The 22,804-nt window shown below is 45.7% G+C and overlaps 1 protein-coding gene across 2 annotated transcripts in view; it reads left to right on the top strand.

The window, feature by feature from the left end:
• DNAJC7 (DnaJ heat shock protein family (Hsp40) member C7) overlaps positions 1-22,804 on the top strand; it is a 51,274-nt gene that overhangs the window by 4,687 nt on the left and 23,783 nt on the right. For both annotated transcript variants that reach the window (XR_014783795.1, XM_084804401.1), the window contains exons 2-5: positions 14,664-14,752; positions 16,555-16,679; positions 16,771-16,884; positions 19,696-19,770. Coding sequence is in view for 1 of the 2 variants with exons in the window: in XM_084804401.1 (XP_084660527.1) it covers positions 14,664-14,752; positions 16,555-16,679; positions 16,771-16,884; positions 19,696-19,770 (403 nt within the window). In the remaining variant the exon portion in view is untranslated. The remainder of the gene's footprint in view (positions 1-14,663; positions 14,753-16,554; positions 16,680-16,770; positions 16,885-19,695; positions 19,771-22,804) is intronic.

Consider the following 22,804-nt stretch of genomic DNA (forward strand, 5'->3'; position numbering starts at 1 on the left):
TCCCAGTATTCTTCAACTACAGGACATAAAAGCCACATACGAAGCAGTGTGCTCCTGAGCCCATCCTCCCTCTAGCACCTGGAGGGAGGATGGGCTCAGAAAACCCGAGACAAGTAGGGAAAAGATGCTGGACTATTTTAGTCAATGCATAAGTGTTCAAACAGCATGAGGGATGTCAGGATTTCTCTCTTGTTAACTAGAGCTTTTGAGAAAAAGCACACTTCGTTGTTTTATTGCCAAGTTATATGCCCCTCTTGGAGAGAAAGAGCCAGGGTTTATTTGGGGATTGGTTTTCCCCCTACCTATACATCTCTTATCCGACGAGCCCCTTCTCATTTCAGTCCTGATGCTGTGAATATTTGTTTGGATCACACAGTCATCTAGGATGGGGTAAAGAGGCGATGGAGGAGGTGCATGAATTTTAGCCCATGGGGTAGAATCCAACGAAAGTCCTACTTAGAGCAGACCTACTGAAAGGATCAAGACCTAAGTTAGTAATTTCAGTGCGTCTTCTCTAAGTAGGACTTACGTTGGATTTTACCCGTGGTTTCTACAGTCACAATGTGGCATCATAAAATGGCTTTCTGATCTTAACTGTCAGTGTCTTCAGGAGTTTCATGAATGGAAGTGCTGTGTGGTTTTGCGCGGCATAAGGAGCCTCTCTTGTTACGCGTGGGATAGAGAGATCATTTTGTATAATAATGAGCTGCTTGATTTGGAACGCAGTTTGATACAGTTACTCCCCATCTTCTGTTCGTGTGATGGTATTATTGGTGCCTGAGAGTGATATTAAGTTCTAAGTACCCCTGCAATTCTGTGAATAGCAAAAAGAAGTTCAAAAAAGGACAAGACATATTTTCAGGAGTTGGGCATTTTTTCCATAATTTGGTAGGATGCTCAAGCCATCTGACCTAATGTCTGGACTATTCCTAATAGTCATGGTTAAACAGACCAAGGCTGGGAGCAGTGAACTCTCTGGCACCCTGTTCTGTTCTAAACATCTGGATCTGACTGAAAACCCTAGCTAGGCCACTGTTGGTAAGCTTACTGGTCCCTGCTGTGATTCATATCCACATGATCCTCTGTGTTGAAGAGTTTAGCTTTATACTCTGAGGACCATGGGAAAGAGGAGGCCATGTGGTGGGAAGCTTAAATGATATCTTAGTGAGGGAGTGTGAAGGATGGAGCAGAGTGTCAGAGGGAAGCTGACTACTTATTTGCATGCCATTTGGTTTGGGCAATAAACAGCGAATGTCAAAGTTGTAAACTACATGGGATCCAAAGAATTGGCAAGTGTTGACTGTCAACCCAGGTCACCCTGCAAAGGAAACTCATCTCTGCACTGGGACACATGAAACACCAACAGCTTAGAACTTCCCTACTCATTGCATTATACCCTGTGGTGGTGGCTCCAGGAAAGAATTAGAATGAGACTCTCCTCTGGAGCAAATGCCATCTTTATAAGTACACCAGTTGGGGGCAACTCCCCAGGGATGAAACCCCCCAAAGATATATGACTCTTGCCATTCATGTGGGAATTTCAAGGCATAACTTGTGACTCTTCAAATGCGGAGATAGTGATTATTGACAGTTCCCTTAATGTAAGTGTATCTAAAAAGCGTTGACTACTAAAATGGAGAAATACTTATGTATTTTGCAACGTTTGCAAGGTTAGACTTGGGTATCTGTCAACATACATGTAAGAATTGACACCATCCTTCTGAAATTCATATTACACAAACAGTAATCTAAGGCTAATACAGGGAAATACATGTAAATAAGAACCTGTCCACAGGTAACTGTAGTCTACTACCTGTATAACACAGGACAGATTGCAGATTCTTTAAACTGTCCGTATACTTCATTTTGCCTGTATCCAGAGGTAATCTGCTTGCACACCATTACTCATATATTAGTATTGTTGCTATGGGGTAACTACAAGTGTTGATAGCATTCACTTAATAAGTAATTTATAAGCATTTTTACCCTGTTCTTCAACTGAAAAGGGTTCCAGAGCAGCTTGCACATTATTTGTACTACCCCACTAACTCCTCCACTGGGGACTGGCAGATACTTTAATGGAGCATATGTTGTTGCCTTTGTCCAGATTCCATTTGGAAAGCAAAAAAAAAAGCAAGCAGGAAACCTCAAGAATCAAACTAGGGGCACAAAATGACCAGATGATGGCTCTCTTTTCCCTAAAGCTGGGTCCTTGTGCCATTAAACTGTCCCCTATATATTCAAGCACAGAAATCAAAAAATGTAACCCAGAGCACAGGAATGATCAAGTTATGTCATGTTCACAGTGCCTTGAGAGCAGACTCAGGTGAGTGATCCTAACTGTGTCCTACAGAGGAAGACTCCAGGGTTGCTAATCATTTGTGCTTATAAGAAAATTTCATCCGGGCACTCATTTGAACTTTGCTCATGTTTCCTGCAATGTGGGTCTTTTCCCATGTTACAGGAAATGCATGTTTGTCCCCTTCCTGTCCTCATGGCAGCTGCCATAAGGTGTAGAGGGGAAGTGTATGAATGAAAGCACATGGTGAGCACTGCCTAGGAGTCATGATTAGCTGAGGATCCCAAGTGAAGCGGCCCTCTCCTGTTATAAGGCAGCACTACCGATTATTCCATCTTCAGCCGCAGCAAGTTTTGGAGCTCTAAAGAAAGGCGGAATAGCTATTGAGACTTACTGGTGGCATAACCTTTATGTATTAAAATAATAATATTAAGTAGTTGCTTGGGTTCCAACATGCTAAAGCTGTGATGTCTTAATGCCCCTTTTCTTAAGACAATCAGTGATTATATAGAATAGGGAGGAATAAAGGGTTGTTCTTTTACAAAATGCATGTGTTAGCTTGGCAGCTGCTGCTTTGCAAACAGCGCTGAGGTGTTCTTGACAGAGGAAAGCTACTATTACCTTTACTTGGAGTGTCTTATCGAAGGGTTTCTCCTGCCAGACTTATTTAGAGAAGGACTTGACTCCTTGGCTTTCTAATAGCTCCGGCGATTTGGCAGCTAACTGGTTTCCAGGAAAAGGAAACCAAAGCCTGCCGAATTCTTAAGGAAGCAATGCAGTGGATGCTGCAGGCAAGGAGAAGGATTTGAGCTGGTCCCAGTGTGACCTTACGAGCAAAGAAAACGCCAAAGGTGTAGGCTTAAGGCTCCATTTCTTCAGAAGCAACTTTTAGCAGGTGCTCTCCTATACTGTGTATATGAAAGGAATCTGCAGAATAAATGCAGCCCCTCGGGAAATGAGCAAGGTAGTGTCTGCTTTTTCAAGACCTTGCTGGACCGCTTGGTCCCAGTTCTCCATGTTAAACACTAGGGGGCACCAGTGCACAGATGAAAATTCCCACACATGCCACAGCGACCTGCTTTGTGTCATTTGGCCTGCATCATACCAGGCGGAGCTGTAGGAGGCACCGAGATAATCTCTGGACAGCCCCTTCCTACAAGCCCGGCCCCACATGCTTAACTCCCTCACCTTGCAACAATTCAGCCCCTGACACATCAACTTGTGTTGCCTGGCTCATGGAGTACCACAGGCGGGGAGCAGGAACTCCCCCGTACCCGCGGTGGTCGCAAGACATAAGAAGAGAAAATAGTTTTGTAAACCAGGGCACAAAGAGTGGGTGGGTGGGTGGGGGGGAATCAACATCAATAGGTAGTCTTAGGCCCGAGGCATGAAATAAAGTCGATTCACAGACACTTTGAATTGTTGTTTCAGAGCTGATCTTGAGGCAACTTTTAGGGCCTGTTTGTGGGGAAGGAGGGTTTGCACAAAACTGGAGGGGCTGGGGGGTTTGCAGAACCACTGCAAACAGTCCCGTCACGCAATCGCAGAAGCGTGCGGCTCCACCAACCACCCCCCTTGCAGTTATCTGCTGGGTTTTGCAGCATTGTTTCCCTGCATCCTGGTGACTGCTCCATAGGAGAAAACGTGCATGCACCCATATCTAATGTCCATGGCCGCTAGAGCGTCGCCTCCCGGGGCGGCTGCTCTAGCCCACGGACTCTATGGCTCTGGCCTGGGAGTTCTCCAAGGCCTATTTTTTCATCCATGGAGCCCATTACACGACATGGTAAGCCACACTGGGGCCCCTTTACCCTGTTGCAGAAAGTGGGTAGCGAGTGTGGTTAACTAACCCCTCCTGACCTGGGAAAACACCCTCCAGACGCAACACTAACCCACTGTGGGTAGAATGTTTACCCCATCCACAGTGGCTTAGTGTTGCGTCTGAACAGGCCCCTAGTGTGTGAAAAGCTGGCCAGACCATCTAGCACAGTAATCTTCAGTCTTTCTGCTTTCCAGGAACCCTTTCCACATTGACTTTCTGCGGTGGAACTTCTCCTGCACGTCTGCTACAGAATCCCAGTGCACTGCAGAAGATGCTGGGGCAAAGTCTAGATCTCGCACTTGGTTCATGCACAGCACTAGCCGGGCCTGTTGTCCTGTTTGAACTGAAAGTATGACCTAGAACATACCCAAAAGTCTCCTGTAGCTGCACGTTGTAGGGGAAGATCAGTTGTGGGCAAGCTGTCATTCTCAGAACTTCATCCACCATCACGGATTTTCCCATTGGTATCTGCAGAATTCCAGGGTACTCTGGAACACAGTTGATAAACCACAGATCTAGCACACCTAAACACTAGACTTTAGTGTACTTTGCAATTTGAATGTCAAAATTCTGCAACTTATATAAATTGTGCAAAATAGGCACCAAATAATGGAATATATTTTACATATTCGGCACGATCTGTTCTGCTAGTCGTGGCAAAGGGCAAAGAACTTCAAGGCCCTGGGCACTGTAATTCTACTCAACTCAGCATCCTGGACTTGAGAGTTCACCAGGATAAGCACATACCCATAAGGAAGAATGTGTGTTCTTTCTTGTGTGTTAAGTGGCTTATCAAAATGCCCACTAACTAGGAGACTTGAGTTATTAACCTGGAAGCTGTGACAGTTGAAAAATGGAGTGGAAATGGTCTGCTGTGTACATCCTTTTTAGGAGACTTGAGTTATTAACCTAGAAGCTGTGACAGTTGAAAAATGGAGTGGAAATGGTCTGCTGTGTACATCCTTTTTTCCCCCCCAAGGCTGTACACATTTGCCATTGCATTTTCAAATTTCACTGCAACCATGAGGGCTGGGAACATGCTGCTTTAAATCAAAGTACGATATCCCGGGGTTTTACTAAGAGCCTGCAGGGCCACACAGCTGTGTTGGGAATCAGATGCTCTAACCATTGAATTCACTTGCGTATCGGCTCTTCATCTCTGAAATGACCTGTTGGATTTTCGCAGTTGTGTTTTCTGTTCCTATGGCAGAGGTTCTGCTTCTGCTTACCACTTCAGTGCCATGGTATCTTAGTGGTATGTGACACTCTGTGTCCTTCCCAGCACAGCTGTACAGTGTGCAGGAGCTTGGTAGTAGTGGGAGGACCCTTTTTTAGTTCCTTGTTATGCCCCCCACCCCACCCAAGGTTCACCAGAGAGTGGGACGCCAACTCCTTGCCCAACAAAGAGACTCATTCAGAGAGCTGGATTGTATTTTTAGCCAAGCCAGATTCTTTCTCTAGTTTCAAAAGTAGCAAGTGGGGAATGCAGCCTACATCAGTGCGGGCCTCGTAGAATGACCTCATTCAGGCTTTGGCATCTGTTTGGAGCAGAAACAATAATTCATGATATCAGGAGATCAGAATTTTCCCCTTTGTTGTGGTAGTCAGAGTCCTTAGTAAACAAGTGCAGGGTTCATTTTTTTAAAAGCATCTCTTCTGTGTGTGTTCGCCACATTGACGAAACACAGTAGACATCAGCGGCTGCAGTTTGGGGGTTTGACCTGTGGGTCCCTCTTGTGCAAATCCTTCAGAAAAGCCCAGTGAAGTTGGGTGGTGGTTTTTTTACGAGACTTCCTTAGTGTAAAGTGCTATATTTCCTTCTTCTCCCAGCAACGAGATTTATGATTGAGTTAATCAGTAATGGTAGATAAGTCTCCCTGAAAGTCAGCTTGACCACCACCAATCTTCACTTGCACAATCTGCAGCTACAGTGGAGTTTTAGATGCTTTCCAGAGCGGATGCTCCATTCACATGAGGCCCAATACGCTTGGCTAGTGCCCTGCGTGAATGGATCGTGCATCCAGAACATGCCCCTAAATCCTGGTTAGTAAACGGATATTAAGCCACAGGTGCCTGTTTCAGATATAACTGAAAGTTAAACAAATTGATGTGGAGCCTGCATGAAAGATACCATGGAACAATCCACTTTTATTGTGGGAGAACCACTGGGTCTGTGAGGTGGTGTATGTTGTGAGCCCAAATGCATAAGAGGATTAAAAGAAACACCCCAGAAACAGGTTAATCCCTGGCTGTTGCACTCCTTTGACAGTCACCTGGTTTGCATAGCCAGATTTCTAAGATATCACTGAGAACTTTAGATTTTTAAAGAGAAGCTCTAGTTCTTGTTCATATGGAGAGAGTTTTTAAAAGATGGTAGCAATATCTGTTTTAAACAAACAAGGAGGAGAAGCTAAGGGGGGAAAGGGAGCAGGAGCTGTGCATTGGACTTCCTGTGTTGTGGCATTTGTTCCTTTCTCTTGCCTTCATGAGTGTCTGTGTGCGGTCTGCAATGGTAAGTTCAGACACAGGGTTGCCGCTTCATCCGCTGTTTGTGAGGACTATCCCTAAATCCCGTTAGTTTTCACATTCTTTTTTCCTTCCTTTCAACTCTATGGTCTGGTTCAGGCATAACAGGAAACTATGGTGTCCGGAGGCAGTTTTGGGATGAATTAGGGCAAACAAGCCAGGGTTGATTTGATTTAAATCAAATTGATTTAAATCATGATTTAAATCGCTTCTCTGAAGGACTCAATTTTAGTGATTTAAATCACAGTTTAAATCACTCATGAGGAAGATTCTATATAATCATTTTTAGTGGAAGTACATTATTATTTAATATAGCCTTAATACATTTCAGAGATGCAGGTTTCATTAGAAGGCAGGTACACAGTGGAGAATACATGCAGCAGAATTTCCCTCAGGAGTCAGGACTGCACGAATATGTTCTGTTCACTTTGGGCTTCACTTTCAGTTCCCCTCCGCTACCCCTTGAATTTATATCCAGTCTCCTCCTCCTCATTCAGATCTGCTCCATCTCCCCAGATTCTCTATTCCTTCACCTTCTCTGCCTTTGCACTTAGAGGCAGGGCCGTGAGCGAGCGAGAGAGCGCCTGCCCTTCTGTACACCACCTGCAGTGCAGAATAGGGCTGCTCAGGTTATCTCCCATCTCCATAAACTGCTGTTAACATATTCAGAGAATATAATTCGAAGCTGTATAATTAGTATTCATGATGATATCTTTGCCTCTGGCTCTTTTTTTACTAATTGTTTTAAGAAATTTTCAAAATCTGATTTATATTTTAAAAATCCGATTTAATTTTTTTTAAATCTGTTTTTTTAAAAACCAACATTGATTTCTATCAACCCTGAAACAAGCTGAAGCTTAATCCAGCTAAGATAGTGGTTTGGTGGTGGAGGGAACCTGCTGATCTGGATGGAGGTATGGGGCCAGCGTTGGATGGCGCTGCACTCCTCTTGAGGGACCAAGTGCACACAGCGTAGGGATTCTCCTTGGCTTGGCGCTATATATGAACGTTCAAGTGGGATTGGTTGCCAGGAGTGCTTTATCAGCTTCAGCTGATTTGCTCATGGCGTGTCTTTCTGGAGACAGTGCCCCTTGCAACAGTCATTTATGTCCTGGTTACATCCAGACTAGACTACTGCAACACGCTCTATGTGGGGCTGCCTTAAAGCTGGATTGGAAGCTTCCACTGCCTGGCTGCTGGTGAGCTAGGTAATCAGACCCTGTTATGCTGATTCTGTACCAGTCGTACTGGTTGCCACTGCATTCCAGGCTCAATTTGAGGTGCTGGTGACCACCGTTAAAGCTCTAAAAAGCTTGGGATCAGGTTATTTGAAGGACTCCCTGCACCTGTATGAACCTGCCTGAGCCCTATAATTGGTCACAGTGCTCATGTGGTGACTGGGAAGGTCTATTAAGTTGGTGGGCACAAGAGATAGGACTTTTTCTTTGGTGGCGCCGTCCTTATGGAATATCCTACTACCGGAAGTGCACTTGGCTGCCTCCCTGACGGTTTTTAAATTAGCCTTGAAGACCTGGATGTTCCAGTCTGCTTTTAAATGTATGCATGCTGATCTTTGTTTTATTATTGCTGTTGTTTTAAGAAACATTTTTGTGTTGCTCTTATAGTTGGTTGTGTTCTGTATTTTATTGTCTTATAATGTTATCTTGTAAACCACACTGAGGAGTTGTTGCCTTGTTTTAAATAAACACTGAGCCTTGGGCTCACATGTGTCTTCCTATCCTCTCCTCTTTCATGCCCTTGTTGACGTCGGAAGCTCTCATTTCCAATTAAGCTACAGTTCCTTATGATATCCAAAGTCGGGGAGCTGTGGTTTGTTTAAACCAAGAATGGAGAACCTCTGGCCTGTAAGTCAAATTTGGCCTGCCAGGCCAGCCAATCTGGCCCATGGGGCCTCAAGTGAGGCCTCTCCCCCAAGGCCCCCCCCAAGGCTAGTGGGGAGAGGAATCCCTGCTGTTATCTCCAAACAGGGATTGGAGATAACAGCAGGGATTCCCCTTAGCTCTCAGCACTTGCCCTCCCAATATCACCGATTGGAGATAACAGCAGAGATTCCCCTTAGTGCATTGAGTCCTTTTCAGTGGGCGAAGTGCGGGGCAGGCAAAGCCACTCAGACCAAGGCACGTTCTTCCAGCTAGCACCTCACTTGGGGATCAGATGACATCTGCGTGTGGCCCTGCACCCTGATATCTTCCAGCCTGCAAAGGGCTGGGGTTGGGGCATCCGCCCTCCAACCCAAATACAGTTCCCACATGGGCATCCACAGGAATTTTGGGGGCGAAGGGAGTGGTCAAAACTGCAGCGCACATAGCGGTTTGTGGTTGTATTTCATGCCCACAGCGTGTGCTGCTGTACCACACCTGTTTGCTTTCCTTCTGTGTGCGCTGTGTTGCACAGTGTCACATTTCATGACATTTAGAAGCCTACACAGAGCAGTAGAAGATCCTGGGAACTGAACAGCTGTAATGCAGAAGAGTGCTATATTCAAGAAGCATCGTGAATGCCAACAAAACTTTAATTGGAGTGAGGGATTAAAAAAAAACCCTCCACCTAGGAACCAAGAGAAAAAACCCAAATGCACAAACACAGATGGTCGGCTTAAGGAGATTGTATATCAGATATTTTGCGGCATCACTGCCCTTATCACATTGACAACTTCACGTGACTTGCCTGGAATGATTTCCTTCATCTTGGAAGCATTAGTGAACACCCTCTAGAGCAGTCTTCCCCAACCTGGTGGTCTCCAGATGTTTTAGACTACAACTCCCAGCGTTCCTAACCATTGGCCATGCTGGCTGGGGCTGACAGGAGTTGAGGTCTAAAACATCTGGAAGGCAGCTGTAAGGGTAGCAGAATTCTGCAGGGAGTGTCTTTAGCAGTGGCCGGGAAATGGGTATGCTTGACCAGGGCTTAGGGTTCAAGAAGAGCCACTTTACTTTTCACATTATCAACCAATTTTTACACCAGCTAACAATGCAACGTTTGCGTGGCTTGAATTTTGGACTGCAGCAATGTTCTTTTGGAATTGCATATTTTTCCTTGAATTGCACATTCTGTGTATGGTTGCACATTTTTAAAAAGCCCTGATAGCATCAGAGACCAGGTCCACCATTTCTGGAAGATCTGGTGACCGAGGAGTGAGAAGGCTTGGGCACCATGTCTACCAAGATAAGTAGACCTGGTCTCTGAGAAGTTTGTATACCAGATCTACTCTTCTGTTGTTTCTCAGTGGGTAGAACTGGTGTCAGATCAGTGTCTCTCCACCCACAGCTGAAATCCTCAATTCTTTCCCTGATTCCTTTCACCGCTGTAATGGCCCTTGAGCCAATGGCCATTGCAGGGACGAAGAGGCTGGTTAATATTGGGCGGGAGGACCTGCTCAGTTTGCAGTCCACTCCTAGGCTCTGCTCTGTAGGCAGCATGCAATAGGTTCAGCTACCTTTGCAACAGGTTTATTTATCACTACAACACATGAGAAAACACTAACTTTTGTGGAGCTGCTGTCTCAGCTCCAAAGCCTGCACTTAGAGAGAGATGGGGAGAGGCTCCACTTGGGTCTCTTGCAAGAGCTAAAATGGCAGGATCTGTTAAAGCTATAAACGTGCAAATAATTGTCTTGCTGCTACAGTCATCTTCCCAGCCCCATCAGCATTTCCTTAAAACATCAACATACTAGGAGACTGGATAACAACACTGGACTACACTGCAGAGCTGTCTTACACTATTCTGACCCCTCCCCCCAGCAAAATGGGAATAACAACACTGGGCTACTTGCAGGACTGGGGTAAGCCACATTTTCTCAGCCATGGCACAGCCTCCTGCAATATGGGCATAATAATGATGAATTTTATCTTCACACTTTGTTAGGGCAATTTTTTACAAGTTTATAAACTCAGAAAAAAATAAGACCAGAATTAGAAAGTTCATGAACTGTCTTTGCTGCTACCTTTTCTTGGGTGTGGGTGTGGGTGGGGTGGGGTGGATACACTACTGCCCAAACTCTACACTAAACTCCTGGATTTCTAAATTGTTTTTATGAGGCTGCAATTACTTCCTGACAGGGAAGACTCCCCAAAGGCTTAACGTACCCAGACAGTGGGTGTGTTAACCAGTGGCATGACTTCATTCATTGGCTAAAAACGCTGGAAGGTAGAATAGCGGCTGCACATTGTGCCTCATATCTCAGGTTCTACAAGGGTATCTGTCTGTCTGTCTGTCTGTCTGTCTGTCTGTCTGTCTCTCTCTCTCTATCTATCTATCTATCTATCTATCTATCTATCTATCTATCTATCTATGAAAACTGATAATCTGGAGATTATGGCTCATCTGGGGGGAGGGGCAGCTGCACCCTTTTGCCACTTCCTTCCTATGCCCATGAGTTTCCAGCCCCTGGTTTAAACTATGGTCAGTGAGAACAAACCAGTATCAAGCTGTGGTTTTGTATCATGGCTTGTTCTGGAACCACAGTTCCAGCACACAACCATTTCCCATGTATTTTTTAAACTGGAAGCGGATGCAACCAATTCCCTAGGGAGGTGGTGGGCTCTCCCACACTGGAGGCGTTCAAGACGAGGCTGGACAGCCATCTGTCAGGGATGCTCTGACTTGGATTCCTGCATTGAGCAGGGGGTTGGACTTGATGGCCTTGTAGGCCCCTTCCAACGCTACTGTTCTATGATTCTGTGATTCCTCCTGGTGCGAAGCCCAAGGTTCACTGCATCTCGTTTGCATAGTGGGAAACCATGGTTTCCCAGTAGGTCTGAAATGGGTTGCTGTGGACTTCTGTTTTCTCACTATGTACCCACAATTAAGTATAAAATTATAAAACTAAGTGAAAAGGACTGGAAAGGGGAGGGATTTTGGTCCTATTGAGGTTGCATAACTTGCTCTTTTGGACTGCCCCACGCCAATTGGATTGCATGTGCCACTCCCCTCTTAACCTATTAAATTATGTGTGGGCAAGGGACGAATTGGGGCTACTGTTAGCTTCTTGCACCAAACTTGATTGGCTGCAGTAAATGTGAGCTGCACGTGTCTTGGCCATGACCTCCGTGAGCCCCTTTGGGGATGAAATATTCTTGGGCTCTGTTGTGTTTGCAAGCTGATGAACTGCACCATTCCAGTGAGAGCTGCCTTGGGGAGGGAGGCCAGAGGGGGAGGCCAGTGTTGGGGCCAGAATGAGCTTGCAGCTATGTTAGCACACCCCAGCACAACCACCATTGTTCTGTTTTTTCTCTCTCGGGTTTTTCCCCCAAACATAGCTTGCATTGTCCACTCGAGCATGCCGTTTGCTTGGCCCTTGCTGCAGTAGTGAGGAGGCAGGGCTCTGCTGAAGAAGCCTGCCTAGAGCTCTCAGCTTGGGGATTCAGGGCCGACTCTGTTCTCTCTCTCCTTCTGGCCATTTTGATTCAGTGACTAGACGTTGAGCGCTGGATTCCCAGTTTGCCCAAAGCAGCCTTGTGCAGAAGAGCATGCCATATTTTGGGTCAGAGTTCAGTTAACCTCTATCTGCCAAAATGGAATTGCTGCCTTCCCAGCTTGAAGAAGTATGATAGAGCCCTCTGTTAATTCGGTTGTCTTCCCTAGCCACTAGGATGCAAATAAAGTGCCATCTTCAATAATTCAGCTGAGTGCAAACACCATTGATAGCGCTGCATGCATATAAATAGGTGGCAAGCTTCAAAGCTCTCGTCGGGGGTGGGATCCGTGTTCCTCATGCTCCCTATAGTAAAAAGCAAAAGCAAAAAACCAATTTATTTTTTAAAAAATATTATGAATATTAAATATCCTTTATTTTTTTTAAAGCTGCTTTAAAATGAAATCTGAGTATAATAAAAACATGCTGAAATGTACACATTCATAATATCTTAAACGGATTCAGGTCCACCTATTAAAGGTTTAAACCTGATTATCTACACAGAAGAATGAACTGAGGCAAAATATCTGATTTTTTTTAGGTCAATCCTTACATTTTTATTTACAATATTCGTAAATGGCACACTAGTTCATGTATAGTGTACATACTATTGTGCAAACTATGAATATTTTAGACTAGTCAATCAAAAGGGCATGGATATTTATCCTTCCCATCTTATATTCTGCCAAGGCACTACAGTCCTTGCTTCTGGGAACATCTGGGCATGTAGGCTGCAATTCGCTTCCCATTTCCTGGGTGTAACCCTTACTGAACTCAATGGGGCTTAAGTTTGAGTAGCCGTATATAGGACCATGCTGTTAACCTTCAGGTAGTCTCTTGCTTAGCATCCTTGCACAGATACAGAGAAAGCCAATATTAAGAAATCCTTAATATTGCAATTCTCGCTATAGACATAGACATAGAATCATAGGGTTGGAAGGGGCCTACAAGACCATCGAGTCCAACCCCGTGTTCAATGCAGGATGCCTGATTCCCAGGCCATCTCCCATCCAAGTACTAACAAGGGCTGACCCTGCTTAGCTTCAAACAATGATATTTAGTGAATAACATGACAGAGTCCTGAGCTCATCTGTAAGCAGATATAAATTATGTCATGCGACCAGTTAGCATGCATGTTTGTTCAAGGCAATATATGCATTGGAAAACCCAGAATGTCATTTAAATCAGTTGTTTAAAATTGGCCTTTCTTCCTGGTGATCTAAATCATTTTAGTTTATTACTCCACCCTGTTCTCTAGTGCCTTTTATGTGATCACAGCACTTTGCATCTTTTTATTACAGAATTTCATTTTTTAAAAACCCAGGAAAGCTATGAATATATTTTATCTGGGGACAGCTGTGTAGACCCAGAATAGCACTAGCAACATTTCAGTTCTCACAGAGGAAGGAACTCAACTTGCCAAATGTATGTTTACACAACAGAGCACTTCTCTGTTTCCTATACATTAACCATTTCTTTTGCTCGAACCAAAAAAAATGAGTAATACTAGAGAAGTTTAAAGAACAAAGTACATACAACTCTTGAAAGTTTTCACTCTGCAGCAGCTAAAACACCCTTCTGCACTTTAAAATTGGAAGCAAATATTTGTCTGTCTCAACATTCCTGACTTGTAGGAGAGTCCTTGGTGGATTTTTCTTGTATTTTTCAGTAGGCAGATTTTTCAAGCAACATATGTGCACAAATGGGTCATATCGCAACAGAAGCAGACTTTTTCATTGCCACCTTTGATCACACCATGTAAACCTGAACAAAATGGCCTGTCAGTGGCTACTGTTTGGAAGTTACTTTTTAGAAGATAACCTTTTGCTCCCTCCCTTCATGTCTGAGCCCGCTTTTTCCCTGCTGGATCAGGTCAAAGGTCCATTTAGCCAAACATTCTGTTTTCTGTAGTCTCTGGGAAACCCACAAATGGGGCGTGAAGTGAATAGCCCTCCTCTCACTGTCATCCTTTCCAACTAGTGTTCAGTGGCATATTTCTTGTGAACTTGGAGGTTCCTTATAGCAATCCTCACTAATAGCTACTGACAGGCCATTTTGTTCAGGTTTACATGGTGTGATCAAAGGTGCAGCCCAGCGCAGATGGAATGTTCCCAGTTTGTTAAGCACGTGCAAACGTGCATACTCTCTTACACTGTGAATCCTCACCCCCAAGACTTATTGTGGTTAGCACGTTACAGCAGTACACAATGACAGTTAGTGTTAAGCACATCTCCCCCTGAATCCAGGATCTGAAACTCATTTCAAACCACGATTAGCACTTAGTTACTTAGTAGAGCTGATTTATTGGTTCACTGTGGTAGCCTTCATGGAATTCATATTCAGAGGGAGTGGGTGGGTTGGGAACATGCAGTTGAAGTCATTCCCAGCTGTATATCTGTGGTGGATGTATTGTCATTAAGAGGTACAGATAACACATTCCTTCAAGTAACAGGTGTGGGTAGGATTCCTACCTCTGGTAGGGGTCCCTCCTATCATCTCTGTAGTTTGGTGATCTCTCTCCTCTTGTCTTGTCTGTGCTGGATGCTGCTGCCTCCTCTGTGTGATACCTTGTTTCTTTTCAGAGAAGCAGAGTCCTTCAAGGAGCAGGGAAATGCCTTTTACGCCAAGAAGGATTACAATGAAGCATACAACTACTATACAAAAGCCATAGGTAAGGATGACATGGAAAGGGGTGGCGGGAGAGGTTAGTTTTTCTGGCCTGCTTGGTCTGCTAATCTGAGAACTGGTGCAATTGCCTGTGGGGATACCCTGGTGGTGATCCTAAAGGCCTTGATTTCTCCTACTTCCACTCTGGTCTGCAGCACATTTGCCCCAATTCAGGGCAGGCAGTCCATATGTAGCAGCGGGTTTCCACAGTCCGATCCAGCATACAGGGAGCTGTATAATATGTATGTAGTATCAAGGCATCATTTGTGCCTCATACTACACTGTGGTTCTCAGGATTCGAGCCATTATATTGGAACTAATGGGCATTAAGATAATTATGGGTGCGAGCAGCCTGTCAAATTCCTGGCAGTGTCATGTGCAGAAGTGTGAAATTTCCGAGTACGGAGACTCTGTTTTATACAATATAAAAATCAATTTGCTAGCCTGCATCATTGCACAGAACCACTTGAAAAACAGGCAAGCAGTATTGACTGAAGAACCAGTGGCTCTTTCGTGAGCTGTGTGGTGACCTTACCTATTCATATTTGCTCTTCCTGTTGCTTCTAGCCTTAGTCCTCTTTGCTGCCCCATTTCTCTACTTGTTCCTTGTTGTTTGTCTGCCTGTGGTGAAGGCACACACGCTGAAATAAGTGATCTCTACTAAGTGCTTTTTTGCAGCTTCACAGAAGCTGCCCGATTTTTTTTTGAGAGCGATAGAAAAAAACTGGAGGTCGCTGTGTAGATTTATTAAATGAAAAAACAAATCTACTTTGTGGGGGAGTAAAGTATCATTTGAATTTTCTGGTGAACCTTAATTGGCAAAGAATAATAATATGCAACAAAACTCAAATTCTCTGATTTTGACGTTTTTAGAAAGGTTGAGAATCTTTTGGCCTTTTGCTTTTTGCTTCTGTCTTATTGGAAGCAATAAAAATATTGAGGATTTGGGGCAGAGTAATGGCTTTTCCAGGTGGAAGACTCCAGTGCCCCGAAACATTGCTTTTCCACTGTAAACTACAAATGGAATTGCTGTGGAACTTTTCGCACTGTCGAGGAAAATTGCTGCTACGTTCTGTCCACAGCAGTGGGTGGAGAATGATATGATGTAGCCAAAGCTCTCCCCTCTCTTCACTGCTTCCTCCCACCATTTTGTGTGGAGGTTTGGGGGAGGAGCGTTGGTTTGGTTCCCTGGAATTGTGCAATTCTGGAAGAACAAAGGTCCACTGCTACAACTTCCTTCACCCTGATTTCTCGTTAAAACTCATGTGGTGGAGGCCTCTGTTTTACTCCTGTGTAAGCATGTGCTTCCCCCCACAAAAAAAGACTCTCCACAAATATTTTTCTCTACACCTCATAGCCGTGTGTGTGTGTGTGTTGCGGGGGGGGGGGGTGTGACAAAGCAAAGAACTGTTCGCTGGAGAAGCAGCAGCAGCGGAGAGTGAGGAGAAGGTACGATCGACTTTGAGCGAGGGAGAAGCGCAGCTTCTGGCTGGCCTGAAGCCATGAGAACACGGCCCCCAGCAACATCACATTACAGCTACACCCCCACAAAACAACGCAAGCTCCTGAAAGTAGGCGGCCACACTGCTGGTTTTTTGTGTATCATGTATGAGAAAATACGGGAGGAGCAGGGGGGGGAAACAGGATGACTGCAGGAGACTGACAGCGTCATGTGCTCAGCCCGAATAGTCCTGCAAAGAAGGCGAGCCGACAGCATCTTAAAAGCCCCGTCTGGAAGAGCCCTAAGGTGGGGACTCCTGCTCTGTCTCTGTATTAACTACTATCCTGTTATATCATGTCCTCTAGATACATGTCCCAGCAATGCCAGTTACTATGGGAACCGAGCTGCCACTCTCATGATGCTAGGCAAATTCCGGGAAGCACTGGGGGATGCCCAGCAGTCTGTCAGGATGGACGATAGCTTTGTGAGGGTACGTGATTCTATGTGTGCAGCTCCCCTGGTGCTAACCCACATTTGCAGCACTTGCCATCAAGGTTTTCCTTTCTCCTCTGCCTTCTCAGGGACACCTGCGGGAGGGAAAGTGCCACCTATCTCTGGGGAATGCCATGGCTGCCAGCCGCTGCTTTCAACGAGTTCTAGAACTGGATCATAAAAATGCACAGGCTCAGCAAGAGGTAAGATTCTCAAGGCTAGGGTTGCCCTTGACTAAATGGGAAGTTCAGTTTTAGATTCCAGTTGGAATCCAGAAGTTTATAATTTCCAGAGACCCAGTTTGCACACAGAAGAGTAATGCATAACAAGCTTTTTCCTTTGGCCCTTCTAAGGTGAGTGTGGGTGATCAACTCAAGACACAGCAAATGTTTGCCTGCTGAAGATGCCTCCACTTTGCCTTTACAAGAACGTATAGATGGAACTTCTTGTGTCTGTTTAAGAACCCCACTGTGTTTCCTAAAAAATGAAGAAGCAATGTCTTACCCTTGAATCTGCTTGGACCACTTCTCAAAAGAATGGATTTCTGAACCAGACAAGACATGACTCGGGGCAGTGCATATGTAATATTTATTAAAGATGGGGCAGAGGCTCCAGAAATGTGTGTTTCTTCTCCTTTGCCCCTTCCCTCTCTGGTGTGAATTCTTCCCCCATCCACCTTAATAATAATGTGTAAGTATCAACCTTAACCATAACTAACCACAGTTTGGAAACCATGGCTTGAACCTGGTTTTGAACTCCTGGTTTATATAAACCCTGGTTTGGTATGAACTGTTAATAAGATCAATGCCAACATAAGCCTTAACCATGGTTAAGGTTGGTGTTGGAATTTTCTCAAGGAGAGGAGGGGCTGTGGGAGGAAATGGGCAAAACCCATCCTTTAACCATCATTAGAAGATTAGAAAAACTTGGTATGCACTGTTCTTCCCTCACATGAAGGAGGCCAGCTAGCTTGGGGTAGGCCCTGCCTCTGAGACCAGTAAGCAGTCTCCATTTTCAGTTCCTGGAGGAGGTGGGGCCTCCCCTGGGAGCTCCAGTTTTAACTTCCTGCCTCTTGGTGGGAGGAAGACTATCGGCGACTCTCACAGGGAGCCATTTTTTAAAGAAAGAAGGAATGGTAAAGACTCCAGCAAATGGAGAGAAGTAGAGCATGATGGCCTCTAGTGCTTCATTCGTCCAGCACATGGGCAGATGCCGTGGGCAGTAGAGGACTCAGGCTCCACCCAACGTCTTTTCTTCCTGCCATTGGAGAGACAAGGCAGAAGACCATTTGCCAGGAGAGCAGCAGAAAGGGTTCTTGGCAGTGGCAGCAGGCCCACGCGGTCTGGGCAGAGGGCCTCCCATTTTCCAGGCACTGAAGGGAGTGGCCGTGTCAGTGGCCCAATGGAGTCACCCCGCCAGACTCCCTCCCACAGGCAGCAGCCAGGACACAGCTGCGCGGCGACCAAACCAACCCCCACTTTGGCTCAGCATGGCCTCCGCACCAAGCCCATTGGATCCAGCAAGTAACTCACCCACTGGGCACGTAGGTGGCAGTGGCCTCCCAGGGGGCTTGGGGCCTTACTGAAACCACTGAGGACAGCCTTGCTCAAGAGGTCCAAGGGAGCCAAGGGGCAGGAGGGACTCTCCACCAGGGAATCCACCCCCCACTGCAGCTCCCAGATCTGTTCCCAGATCTCTGAACCTGGAGTCTCTGAACCACAAACGGTCTGACTAACCCCTGCTACCGCTATCTGTTCTGCCCTGGACTGCAGTCTTCCATCCTGATGTGTTTTGATATCTGCCATTTTAGTATTGATTTTATAGTATTCATTTTTTCTTGTATCTGATGGTTGCCTTGGGGTTCTTTTGTGTGCTGCCTTCGAAAGACTGGTTTCTTTAAAGGCAAGATATAAATCCTTAAATAAATAATCCGAGTTGAAGCTGCCTCACCAGGGAAAGAGAAAGTCCTAATTACAGTTCCCCATGAATTGGAATACATGCCATAGGCTCTGCATCCAGAGCACTGAAAACTGTTTGTGTGTATTCAGCGACATCAACAAAAGTATGAATGCTAGAAACGCTAGAAGCTAGAGTACCAGAGAATCTCAAGTGTTCATACCAGGTATAAGTCTCTGTGCATCAGGTATTTGTGTATGGAATTCAAGATGTGCAGAAAACCAGCCTTGAATATTCTTATTCTGTCTTTTGGAAGGACAGGTTTAAATGTGTTAAATAAAAATAAATTAAAGGCCCAAGGGTCCTCTGCTCAGAGGGCCTTTTACCATCTTAGGATGCAATCCTATGCATGTTTAGACAGAAAAAACATCCTACAACTCCCAGTATTCCCTAGCCAGCATAGCTGGGACTTGTAGGCCTTTTTTCTGTCTAAAGAAGTGTAGGATTGCGCTGTTAGGCTGGTATCCCAGCTATGGCCCTCTCCAAAGATGGATAACGTCAGCTCTGGTAACCTCCCATTTGAACTGTGTAACGTCTGGTATGTGGGGCTGCCTTTGAAGACAGTCCAGAAACTACAGCTGGTGTAAAATACAGCAGCAAGACTTTTAACTACGTGGTTTGAACATGCTACATCTGTCCTGCCTCGCTTGCACTGGCTCCCTGTTAGTTTCTGAGCCTAATTCAGAGTGCTGATTTGATTTTATCTGTATGCCGCCCTGAGATCTTAATGATATAGGGTGGGATAAAAATGTTCTAAATCAATCAATCAATATTATCAGGTTGGTTTTATACTGTATTTTTAATCATGCTGGCTTTGTATGTGCTTATATAGTTTTATTGTGTTGGCTTTATGTTGTATAGTGTTTTTTAGAGTGTTGTATTTTATTCTATTTTAAAATTGTATGGCGCCTAGATAATCTGTTTTATAGACATCTTACAAAATATAATATAATATATACACATGCCTTAGAGTGTTTGCTAAGAACCTAGAAAAGACTAGTGCTAATGCACATTAAACTGATAATGGTGGAAACTGATAAGAATGCCTTCTCTTCCAGCTGAACAACGCCAGAACTGTCCTAGAGTATGAGAAAATTGCTGAAGTTGACTTCGAGAAACGGGATTTCCGAAAGGTGTGGATGAAGATGCCTCGCCCTGAGTCATACCATTAGTTCATCTAGTCTAGTATTTTCTAATCTGGCAGCAGCTCTCCAAGGTCTTAGGCCGAGGTCCTGCTCACCTTTGCTATCTGAGAACTTTTAAATGGAGGTGGTTGATATTGAATCTGGGATTTCTTTGGCATGCAGAGCATGTGCTCTAACGGAAGCTGTGGCCCTGCCCACAAAAGTGAAAGGCAACAACAGCCACGTATGTACATCTAAATATGAGCGTGTGGCTGTTGTTGCCTTTCTGAGTGCAGGTAAGGCTATATAAATGGGGTCAGTTAGCAGAGCGCTGGAAGTGCTCCTCTCCTTGCAGAGTGTGAAGGAGCCCCAAAGGAGCGAGTCCTGCTTCAGCCTGTTGGCATCTGTTTTGGCGGGGCTGCATCAAGGGGGAATCAGGTGTTGGTGGGCCAGTTTCACGCCCCCATTGAAAGCCTGTAAATTGGGGGGTTCTCCGTCATTCTCATAGCAACCCCCTTTTCCCCAATTTTGGAACCTTCCCCCAACCATAACTAACACCTGATGAAGATTTCTGCAGATTGGGAGCACGTAGCAAAAGCAGGAGGAACGCAGTAGAGTTTTATTAGCCCACTCACTGAACACAAGGTTTGGCCAGTTCATTCCTCTCTGGCACAGCCCCATCGCTAATATCTGTAAAACCTTTGAGCCTCTATGGCAGCTTATATCGGAGTTGTGTGGACCCAGCATGTCAGTTTCAAAGAACTAGGGCTAAATCAGTGGTTTTCAAACTTTCTAGCTTGAGGGGATCCTTTCCATATTTGACAAAGAACCCTTGCCCATTCTCAACAAATCCCTTGTTCGTTGCAAACAATTCTGAGAGGCAACCTTAGGCACGCTGTCAGTTGACACAGGGCACCAGTGAGGCCTGTGAGCCTCACTGTAGCCCATTATAAATTGAGAGTGAACACACTCAACCCTCTCCAGTGTCATTCTTGAGGAAGATCAATGGGGCGGGGAAACTCTCTAATAAGAAACTTGTCTGCCATTACTTCACTTCTCATTGAGGAATCCCTAACGCTCTGGAGGAACCCCAGTTTGAAAATCACTGAGTTTAAATTATCGTAGGCAGCAAAGATGCAACTGATAATCTTTTGGCTTTTTGAAAAACGTTAACCTTTTCTCCTATGAATAATAGTTGTTTTTAAGGCAATTTTTGCCAAGGGACTGCTTCAATTTGTCTCTTCTAGCTCTATGTAGTTCCCAGCTCGCAAAGGCATAACACTTACCACTAAATTTAAATCTGTCTGTGACTGAGCCAGATGGTAGAAAGCCATTCTCCAGTTAGACAGCCTTGGACTAAGTATTCCTGTTTTGCGGGATGGTGGGGTGAGGAAGACAAAGAGAATGACTTCTCCGGGACCCCCAGTAAGTCCGTGGCTTAGCAGGAATGCAGAGCTGGTTCACTCAGAGTGAAAGCCCGATGCCTTCTCCAGGGTGTCTTCCCTAGCAATCAGTTGGAGATTGGTTTCTCTTCCCCGTGGGACTGAAAGCCCTGGGCCTGCCTCTGGATTTTAGCTTCCTGGAGTAACAGGGCCGCCTTGCTGGCTCTTGGGTTATCCCCATATGCCCCCATGCATGTTCTGAGTACATCTGGGGGCAGAGCAACGTTGCCCCTCCACCCCATGACCTCCGTCCAGCCCGGTGAGCTCCTGCTGCGCTGCCTCCTAATTGCTGAGAGCAGCTGGCTGGCCAGGGACAATCTGAAGTTTGTCTTAAGGAAGAACCCTGCCTTGTCTGAAACTCGAGCCGGCTCTCCCCAGTCGTCTCTGTCCCTTAGGCAGTGTCAAACGTGCCCTTTGTTTGCAGAGAAGAAGCCCCTCCTTCCTGTGGCCTCCATCATCTGGAGTGTCTCGGCGCTTCCCGTAGCACCCAGCGGTGATGTCACCCATGGGCAGGGGCGGGGGAAGAGGGAGCTGAGAGCCCAGCTGAGCCGTAATCCAGACAATGGCCCCTTTCTTGTGCAGCTGTCTCTTGCCTAGAGCAGCAAACGAGCCCGTGAAGTCACTCAGGGAGGCCTGGAGCTTGAGTTAGCAGCCATTTGTCGTGGTGGCCTCTGAGTTCGTGGCCTGTTGAGTTCCGAGTGCTTCACGCTTCCCCTGGTGATCCCAGTGGGAAAACCTGGGTGGGGGAGGGGAGGGGTAGCTCCTCCTGTTTCAGGAAAGCTCCTGTCAATTCGTAACCGAAGAGTATGCAGAGCAGACACAGGGTCATACTAGACACGATGGCAGGCCGGCATGTTTAAAACCAAATCTGTCCCGGTCACATAAAAAGGGGGGTATTGGGGAAGGGTCCAGTTTAAAGAGCAAAAGTGGCGCTGCTGAGGAGTGTGGAACATATGCCCACACACAGCTCCCCACACACCCCGCTTTGCCCACGCCCTCCATTTTTCTCCAGCTGGGTTCCTATGCTGGGAGAAAATAACTTCAGATTGTTGGGAAGTAAGTTGTGGGCAGTAGTTTTTGCACTTAGAATAGAACCTATACCCCTCTCTTGCTATGTGGTTATGGCCGATCTGGGTTTAAATGCACCATCTGCTACTACCCTATCTAGTTTGGCCTAAAGACTTTTATTTTTACCCTGACCGCTGTGACATAAGAGCAAGGTTTACCCCTGGGTCTGCACTGTCAGTGAACAAATGTGTGTATTAACAGACAGCTGCCAAAGTCCTTCCAAGAGGCGGTTCATGCACATCCTTCACCAACTGCCTTCTTTGTCAGGGGAAGAAGCTGATCCATCAGGCATCTAAGGTGCATGTGAGGCTGGTGCGCCATATGGGGCTTGATTCACGCAGTCTTTCCACAGAAGGGTTGCCCAAATCAGACTGCTGCAGAGAGTGTCCACCTTGCATGCTATTTTGCGGGGGGGTGCTTCTCTTCCATGTAGAGAGGGTTGCCAGCCAGATGCCTCTGTAATCACCCAAACATTGATTAGCAGCTATTTAGTTGGGCTGGGTGAGAATCTACGCAGGGGGCAGCGCAATCCA

This window comes from Heloderma suspectum, chromosome 6, assembly GCF_057233095.1.
Source record: "Heloderma suspectum isolate Gila_16-S chromosome 6, 16-S_ref, whole genome shotgun sequence".
NCBI lineage: Eukaryota > Metazoa > Chordata > Lepidosauria > Squamata > Helodermatidae > Heloderma > Heloderma suspectum.